The 9,656-nt window shown below is 52.3% G+C and overlaps 1 protein-coding gene across 1 annotated transcript; it reads left to right on the forward strand.

Moving 5' to 3' along the window:
• The first annotated feature begins 3,557 nt into the window (after window positions 1-3,557).
• On the forward strand, window positions 3,558-8,670 carry Spc24 (SPC24 component of NDC80 kinetochore complex). The gene is made up of 5 exons (XM_055601427.1): window positions 3,558-3,731; window positions 6,712-6,856; window positions 7,125-7,229; window positions 7,311-7,387; window positions 8,367-8,670. Exons 1-5 carry the CDS (start codon window positions 3,572-3,574, stop codon window positions 8,471-8,473), a joined length of 594 nt encoding a protein of 197 aa, XP_055457402.1. The 5' UTR covers window positions 3,558-3,571; the 3' UTR covers window positions 8,474-8,670.
• Window positions 8,671-9,656: the final 986 nt, after the last annotated feature.

Consider the following 9,656-nt stretch of genomic DNA (forward strand, 5'->3'; position numbering starts at 1 on the left):
CACGCTAGGCAAGCCCTCGGCTAGCCATGGAGCCCTCACCAGAGCCCCATTCATTTTCAGACAGTTTTAGGCGGCTGGGAGGCGCTTCAGACTTAATCACATCCTCTAGGATGACTTTGAACTACCCCCACTTCTGTGTGCTGGGACTGTAGATTTGCACCAGCACACAATTCGCTAAAACTTTTTAAGATTTATTCAATTTCCTGTGCCCCATGTTTGCCCTCAGACCCCCTTGGAACTGGAGCTGCAGGCATTTGTGGGCTGGGCGTTGAACCCGGGTCCTCAAGAGCAACTAGGGCTCTTAACCGCTGAACCATCTCTCTAGCTCACGAAATTGTTATGAGGTGGAAAAATCCACATATATATATTTGGGTAAAATTTACATATCATTAAATTTACCATTTCATTTCTTTCTTTCTTTTTTTTTTTTTTTTTTTGGTGCTGAGAGTGGCCCACGGGGCTTCACACAATCTAACTATGGGCTCTGCCCCAAGCCCCAGTTCCATTACCTTCCCCGTTTTGAAGTACCTAGTTCAGGGGCAGTTAGCTCATTCACTGTTGTGTAATCACCTTCAAAAGTATTCATCTTGCAAAACCAAAACTCTGTGCCCACAGAACACTAGCCCCGTACCCTAGCCCCAGCCTCGGAGGCAGAGGCACCTAAGGACCTCCAATGAATGTAGTAATGGGTGCCCGTGCCCGTGCCCGTGTGTGTGTGTGTGTGTGTGTGTGTGTGCAGGTGCGCCTCAGAGGTTGACCCAGGTGTTTGCACAGGTGTTTCTTTCATCCACTTCGCTGCCTCGTGTCTTGAGACCTGGTCTCCCACAGAGCCAGAAGCTCCCTGTCCCTGTCAACTGGATTAGCCAACAGCCACAGGAAGCTGCTCCTTCTGCCCAGTCTCTGGCACTCAGGGTGCAGGCCCATTCTTCTCGCCTGGATTATTAATTGATTGATTGATTAACTGATTGAGACAGAGTCTGTCTGTAATTTTGGCTGTCCTAGAGCTCAAGCTGGCCTCAAACTCACAGAGATCCAACTGCCCCTGCCCTCCAAGTGCTGGGACTAAAGGCTAACATGTCTGCTCCGCCTGGATTTAATGCGGTGTTGGAGATTTGCGCTTGAGTCCTCCTGCTTGCACAGCAGCACTGAACCTCTTCTTGGTCCTTGTGCAGTTGCTGGTGTCTTTTAGAGATTTTTTCCTATGGGTGTGTGTGTGTCTGCGTATTTCTCTGCTGTGCAGGTAGGTCTCTGAGGAGGTCCGAAGAGGGCACCGGATTCCTTGGAGCTGGAATTACAAGTGTTTGTAAATCACTGAGCTGAGATTTGAACCCCAGACCTCATGATTGAACAGAAATGCTCCTAACTGCTGAGCCATCTTTCCAGCCCTCTTTGTTCTGCTTTGTTGTTTTACACAGTATTAGTTTTGTTTTTGTTTTTTTCTGAAACAGGGTCTCACTGTGTAACTAACCCCAATGTAACCCAGGCTTGCCTTGAACTCAGAGCTCTGCCTGACTGTGTCTCCTAGCTGAGATTAAATACAGGTGTGCCACCGAGGCTGGCAAACCACCTGATACCCCCAGCCCGGGTTGGCTTCAACTCACTTAGCACCTGAGGCTGATCTTCAGCCTCTGTGGTACCTCCACCTCGGAGGGCTGGGATGAAGGCAGCACCCGAACCTGCTTTTACCCAGTGCTGGGGGCTGAGCCCACGGCCCCCTGCCTCCCTGCGTGCTAGGCAAGCACCCTGCAGTTCTCCGAGTCCTGGCCCCGCACTGCTATTTTTGTTAGGGCACCTGCACTGTCTCCAGTCCTGCCTCGACATTCTGCCAGCTCAGCAGCGCCTGCCCATCTGTCTCTCCAGTAATCAGCGCTTCACTTTCTAGGTCTTTTGAGGTGTGTGCCTCTTTTTGGACGGAAGCTCTGGCTGTGGCCGTGATGGGAGGTGGGTGGCACTTTTGGCCAGGGACATTTATGTCAGTTGGGGCCTCTTGCTCAATCCCAGGAGTTACCTCTCACCCCTCCCCTGCTGATAAGAACAGGCTATCTTTAGCCCCAGGGTTTAGAAAGATCTGGTAGGAGCCTGCCAAGGTCACTGGCACAGGCTGCACAGCTGGAAACTGAACCCTGGGTCCCACCCCCAGGGCCTTAACTCAGGTCACCTGTGTGCTGGGCAAGCATTCTCCCACTGACCCGAGGCCTGGGCTCCCTTCCTTTCAAACCCTGCACTGTTATGCAATTTACTGAGTGAAGCCCAAACAAAGAGGGTGGGTTGGCCTGACAGAGTCACAAAGCTGCCAGGTGGGGATGGAGCAGTTTCTACTGTGAGAGCTCAGGGGCCCAGCTCACATCCGGACAATCAGACTGCCCACTGCCCTCCTTCACCCCAGCCCCTCCCATCACTACTTTTTCTTTCTCTTTTGGCTTGATTGCTTCAGGTTTTGAAAAAATTCTCTTTATTATTAGTTCAGGGTGCATGGGTGAGTGCAGGCCAGAGACCAGTTTATAGGGTCAGGGCATGTATCTCTGGTACAGATATTTAAGGACAGGGTTCACTTTGTAGTTCAGGCAGGTCTGGAACTCATTCTGAAGGAGGGGCTGGAATCCCATGAATGGCAATCCCTTTCCCTTAGCCTCTGAGTCCTGAGGTGACAGGGAGGAACCACCATGCCCGATTTAGGGGTTCGTTGCTCTTGCTGTTGGGACAGGGCCTCAGCCTTTTGCCCAGGCGGGCCTGGACTTCATCCAAATCCTCTTGTTCCCATCACCTGAGTACTGGGATACATCCCAGACTCGGACTTAAACATTTTATCCGTTGATTTGTTTGTCTGTTTGAGACAAGGTCTCTATATAATCCTGGCTGTCCTGGAGCTCTATTTGTAGATGAGGCAGGCCTCAAACTCACTGCCCGCCTCTGCCTCCCGGGTGCTGGGATTAGAAGTGCACACTAGCCACACCAGGCCCCTATTTAAACATCTGAAAAGCACAGCAGCAGGAGTAATGAGCTCCAGGAGAGCCAGGCCTACACAGTAAGTCTCACCAGCCCACTCGCCATCCCATAAACCCCCCAAAAGAAAAACTACTGAATCTCGATTTTATGTATAGTTAGATATATTTCTAAAGTAAACTTAAAACAAAACAAAACAAAAACCTCAAGCAAAAATAAATAATAAGCGATCCACTGCTTCGCCCCTAAAGCCCTGCCCGCAATCAACCGCGTGTAGACGTCTCCAGGGCCTCGTAGCTTTCAAACCTAAGCCTGTGCAACAGATCTTCAGGAAGAGGGCTCTCCCTGGGTAGAAGAAGTTACGCATGCGTACCAGATGTGGCGCGGATTGGCCACTCCTGACACGCCCTCCCCACTATGATTGGTCGTCAGACATGAGTGACAGAAGAAATTTAGCACAGGTTCTACACAAAATGGCCGCTCACTCCGACACGCCCCCTCCCCTCACTGATTGAGTCCCGCATAAGACGGACGTAGGAACGATCCAATGAGAGCTAGGCTCTCTGGGAAGGGGGCGGGAACCGCGAAGAGACAAATTTGCGCGGGTTCGGACGCGGGACGGTCAGTCATGGAGGCTTTCCGTGATATGGAGGACGTGAGCTACTGGCTGCTGAACCTGCTGGGTGCCAACCGCGCCGAGACGCAGCAGCGGAAAGTGCTCGGGCGCCACGAGCAGATGGTTGAGCGGCTGCTGGAGACGCAGGACGGCGCCGACCAGCAGCTTCGCGGTGAGGGCGGGGCCCTGCGCGCCAGCCCCGGGGGACTTCTCGGTGGGAGCTGGGCACCCCGTGGGCCTCAGTTTCCCCATCTGACTATGGCTGTCGCCCAGAGGCGTAGAGATGAGTGTCAGAGCTCACAATGCCTGCCTCTCCATGAACGGAGTGACTCGGTCTTAGAGTGACCCGCCTGCCTCTGCCTCCCCGCCCTGCTGGCTGGGGAGTTTTTTAAAAGTTCACGCCCTCCCAGTAGATTGTTCTGAACGGAACTTGCTGGGAGCTGGGCCCTGGGTGACGGCAGGGGCCAAGCCCCTTTGGAGGCTGGCGTCCTACTGGAGAGGAGACTGGGTAAACATTTGTATTGTGCAGGGATGGGCCGAGGTGACAAGCCCGTTCTGTCACTAGGAGTGGTGGAGGACTTTCTACAAAGATAGCGGGGAAAACCTGAAGGAGTTGAGGGAGCAGGGACATTGTAAGGCTTTTAAAACTGTACTGCCTGGCGGAGGGGGTGCGCCCCTTTAATCCCAGCACTTAGAAGGCGGAGGCAGGCCTGGTCTACAGAGCGAGTTCCAGGGCGGCCAGGGCTACACAGGACCCCTGTCTCCAACAAAGAAATACGTAAAAGTTAAAACGGAACGTGATGTGAAGGGCTAGAGAGAGGTGGTTCAGCACCAAAGAACACATACAGTTCTGGTCTGTATAGCAAATTGCAGGCCACACAGGGCTACACACAAGTCCCAACTGCTGGTGCACGGGGGAGCCCGAAGTGTATATAGGACACTTACAAAGAACAGCCGTTCAAGAGAGCTGGAGAGCTGCTGGCCAGAGAAGGGTGCGCGGCCATGTCTGCGCTGGAGGCTCGCATCCCTGCTCGCAAGGAACTACCAGGAAGAGGAGCATAAGCGAAGTGTTTAGCCAGTGCCAGAGAAAACAGCTGAGCTGAGAGGGCCAAGTGCTTGAGTGCTTTGAGAATTTGGGTGAGCTTTTGGTGGGGCTGGAGACCCAGCAGTTAGGAGCACTGAGTAAAATGCCAGGTGCAGTGGCGCACACCTGTAATCCCAGCACTCAGGCAGAGGCAGGCCGATCTCTGAGTTCAAGGCCAGCCTGGTCTATAGAACAAGTTCCAGGACCGCCAAGGCTACACAGAGAAACCCTGTCTCAACAAACAAAAGAAAAAAAGGAGTAATATAATAAAAATTAAACTAAAGTGAGCTTTTGAACACCAAAGCAACAGAGGGGCAATGGCTGTGGTTCAGTTGGTGGTCGGTCCATTGGCCTGGCACGCATGGAGCCCTGGGTTTCATGCCCAGACTTGCACTAAACAGGCATTGCATGGCATGGCAGTATGGGCCTGTGAAACCAGTGTTCCAGAGACAGGCAGCAGGGCCAGGAATCTAAGGTCAGAAGGAGTTCAAAGCCAGCCTGATGGACATGAGACGCTGTGTCCAAAGACCAAAATAAAACAAGCTGCTAGGACTCCAGCTCAGAGAGCGCATGTGTGATTGGGAGGCCTTGGGAGCAGACAGTAAGAATGAGGTCAGAGATCTGAGAGCCGGCAAAATGGCTCAGCGGGTGAAGGCGCTCGCCACCAAGCCTGGTGGTCGAAGCCCGATGCCTAGAAGCCAGGCAGTGACAGGAGAACAGGCTCCTGAAGGTGGTCCCCCGGCCTCCAACACAAACATGCTGTTTCTTATTTGAATGGGTCATTGGTGGCTTGAACATGTCATCTTACAATCTGAGAGACTAGAACAAGAGCTCAAGAAATGGCTCAGAGGTGAAGAGCACTGCCTGTTCTTCCAAAGGTCCTGAGTTCAATTTCCCAGCAACCACATGGTGCCTCACAACCTATAACGAGATCTGGTGCCCTCTTCTGATGTGCAGGTGTACATGCAGGCAAAAATACTGTATAAAGAATAAAATAGAGGGCTGGAGAGATGGCTCAGCGGTTAAAAGCACTGCCTGCTCTTCCAAAGGACCTGGGTTCAATTCCCAGCACCCATATGGCATCAAACAAGTGCCTGTAATGCCCAGTTCCAAGGGATCTGACACCTTAACATTAATGTGCATAAAATAAAATTAAGTAAAAAATGAATAAGTAAATAAATCTTTACAGAAAGAGAGAGAGACTAGAACAGGAGGCTCGCTGAGAATTCAAGGCCAACCTTAGTTACGTGGAGTGTCTGGCCAGAGAAGCCCATGTCAGCTTCACCCAGGTCTCCCCCACACACCCCCGCACAAGTTTTTTTTTGTCTTATGATGTAGCTGGGTAGTGGAGTACTTGCCTAGGGTGTGTGAGGCCCTAAATTCAAGCTCAGAACCATAAGCTAATTAAGTAACTCCATGTCCATACACTGTGACCTTTTGTAGAGCAAATTGAGAGGATAAGACAAGGATTCTTTGAGCCCACGAGTTTGTGGTCAACCTGGACATCATAGTGAGATCCTTGTCCCATCACTTAACACCCCCTCCCCAAAAAGAAGAAACAGTTATGTAAAAGAGGCTGCGTGTGGGAGCTAAGAGGCCAGCCTGAGCCACATGAGGCTTCTCCAAAGCATACAAAGGCTGGCCTGGCATACAGAAAGTCCTGCCTTCCATACCCAGCACCACACAAGATAAGCATGGTGGACAACTTGGAGTCACCTCTGTACCTACAACGAGTGGGTCCCAGAGCTAGAACTCAGTTCATCAGGCTTATTGGCATCTTACCTCGTGGTCGCTTGATTTTATGTTTGTTTTGGCATAGGGTCTCTGAAGTTAACCCAGGCCAGTGTAGAACTCGGCATCCTCCTGAGGAATGATTACAGGTGCATATCGTTGTCCTCAGTATCACACGTGTTCCGACAAAGCAGGGACACTCCCCAGATTCTGGGGGGTCAGATTCAGCAGCTCAGAAGCTGCTGAAGGTGGGGAGCACAGTTTTGACTGGGCAGCACCTCTTCAGAGTCCTGGACAAAGGACAGAATGAAGAGCACCTGCTCCTGTCCCGTTGCAGAGACCCTGGCTGTGGAGGAGGAAGTGGCTCGGAGCCTTCTTGAATTGAAGGAGTGCACAAGCCTGGGAGGTACGGAGCTACAGCAGCTGGAAGTCGAGATCCAGAAGGCCAGCAAGGAGGATGCCTGTGTGCAGGCCAGGCTCTGATATCCTTAACTGTGCCAGCAGCCTCCCTCAGAGTACACTTGGATTGGGTGCAGCTCAGTGCTAGAGCCCCTGCCTAGATCCCCCTAGTGAGAGATGGGGGTGTGGCTCAGTACTGGGGCCCTGGCCTAACCCCAGGCCTAGTCAGGTCCTGGCTTTCATCTATAACACTGAAGAAAATGCTCGAGTACTTGGTGCTCTGGCCTGGTGGTGTGTGGTAAGATGATCGTCCCTAATCCCTCCTGAGCCATGGCCTTAACTGACTTGCACCCAGCTCACCACAGAGCTGCAGGAGCTCAGGGAGATGGAGGCGGACCTGCAGCGGCAGGAGAGAGAAGTGGACGAGGACGCCACCATCACCATCCCCTCTGCAGTGTGGGTTCTGCAGGCCGTGGAGCTCCGCCCCATGGTGTACTGGCTTCAGTGCTGTGGTAACTGTCCTCTCTCCTCTCCTAGGTATGTGGCTCAGCTCTATCACCGAATTAGCAAAATAGAGTGGGATTATGAATGCGAACCAGGGATGATCAAGGGCAGTATCCTTTGAGAGATGGATGTGGGCTGGAGTGGAGCAGCTGGGGAAACAGGCTCATCCTCCAGTGCTGGAAGCAGGCAGCAGCCACAGTGCCCAGCCCAGCCCTCTGAAGGAGAGCAGGTGGTGCTTGCTGGAGCTTGAGGCCAGCCTGGTTGACAGAGTGAGCTCTTCCAGAACAGCCAGGGCTCACACAGAAACCCTGGCTTAAAACAAAACAAAAAAAAAAAAAGAAAGAAAAGAAAAGAAATAGTAAACACAAGCTCCAGCAAGGCCACTTCTGGGGCTGTACTCCAAAGAGTGGAAAGTAGGCTCTTGAAGAGATAATGCTACATCAGTCCTTGTATCCAAATACAGACTCAGGGTTTCGACAGGTGAACGGGTAAAGAAAATGCAGTTTTTCTGCGCGCTAGATTAGCATTCAGTTTTTGAGGAGGTCCTGTAGACAGGAGGTAAAGATGCGGTAGAATGTTTGCTTAGCATGTGGGTTCCACCCCAACAGTGAGGTGACCTGGAGCCCAGTCTTCTCCAGACTGGCTGCAGGGCCTTGGTGAACCTCCCACTCTGTCTCTCCGGTGCTGGGACTGTAGGTGTATGCCATCACACCCAGCAAAAGCATTTTTAATTAAAAAGAAATTCGGGAGCTGGCTGGGTGGATCAGTGAGTAGGGACACATGCCACAGAGCCCGATGACCTGAATTCAATCCCTGGACCCACTGGCGGGAGGAGAACGCCAGTTGTTGTCCTCTGGGCGCCTCTGGCGCACTGCGGCATGCTTGCACCTGCGCACCCACAGAAATAGGTGGGTGTAGGAGGAAGTGAGCCTGGTATGAGCCTACCCTTGGGAAGCTGAGGCAGGAGGGAGCAGCGCAGTTCAAGGTTAGTGGCTGGACTAGGAGAGTCATCTCAAAACCACAGAATCTGAACAAAAAGGCTGCTTTCCCGGGAGCACTGTATACACTTTCCTTTCATGGCGCCCTCAGTCCACCACGGCCCCGCTGTGGCCCAGCCTATCCACCTGGACAGTGCGCAGCTGTCCCAGAAGTTCGTCAGCGACTACCTCTGGAGCCTCGTGGACACCACGTGGTAGCTGGTCTTGACCCCACGCCTTGCACAGAATTGGGGTTGAGGGAGCCCAGCAGGGATCACTCTAAAATTAAATATCTATCTGTAAATTAGTTCATTGATTTATCTACTTGCTTTGAGACAGTGTCTCGTGGAGCCCAGGCTGGCCTGGAACTTTTTATTATTATCATTATATATTTAAAAGAAATTATTTTTACTTGATGAATGTTTTGCCTATGTGTCTATTATCCATGTGTTCTGTTGGAGGTCAAAAGAAGGTATCATCCCCTGAGACTGAGTTATGGGTGGTTGTGAGCTGCCATGTGGGTGCTGGGAATCAAACCAGGGCTCTCTGCAAGCACAGCCAGTGAGTACCCTTAACCTCTGAGTCAGCTCTCCAGCCCCGTAGTTACAGTTTTGGTTTGGTTTGTTGTTTTTTTGTTTTGTTTTGTTTTGTTTTAAGATTTATTTATTTATTATGTATACAATGTTCTGCCTGCATGCCAGAAGAGGGCACCAGATCTCATTCTGGATGGTTCTGAGCCACCATGTGGTTGCTGGGAATTGAACTCAGGACCTCTGGAAGAACAGCCAGAGGTCCTCCGAGCCATCTCTCCAGCCCCTGATTACAGCTTTTAAATGTTGTGTGTGCAGCACGGTGCTGTGTGGAAGTCTGAAAACAACTTGCTGGAGCTGGTTCTTTGCTTGTTTTATTCTCAATTAGTGTTTGGTGGGTATGTGTGTGAGTATGCTTGGTGCCTGAGGAGGCCAGAGTTGTGGACTCCTCTGGAGCTGCCACGTGGGTGCCGGGAACTTCGGTCCTCTGCCGCAGCAGCAACTCTCCAGCCCCTCTTGTGGGCAAGGACTTGCCATCTCCCCGTCCCCGGCACCGAGTTTGCTGCAGATGCCACACTGGCCATTTCCCCAAGCTTAGGGCCCGACCTCAGGTCCTCACACTTCAGTAAGCACCTGCTGGCGGCCATCTCAGCCCGCCCCTCCCTGCTGATGCCAGGCCCGTCAGTGGAAGACTCTGCTGTGCTCAACTCAGCCACATACAGAGCCAGGCCGCCCCGTCTCACCTGCTGACAGTGGGGGAGCCAGGCCACCCCGTCTCACCTGCTGACAGTGGGGTGGTTTCGCTTTTGGCGACACCATAGGACCCCCAGCACCATCCCCAAGCTCCTCTCACTGAATTCCCTGGGGGGAGG

The sequence above is a fragment of the Psammomys obesus genome, unplaced genomic scaffold (genome assembly GCF_907164565.1).
Source record: "Psammomys obesus unplaced genomic scaffold, mPsaObe1.curated_primary_1811, whole genome shotgun sequence".
Classification (NCBI taxonomy): domain Eukaryota; kingdom Metazoa; phylum Chordata; class Mammalia; order Rodentia; family Muridae; genus Psammomys; species Psammomys obesus.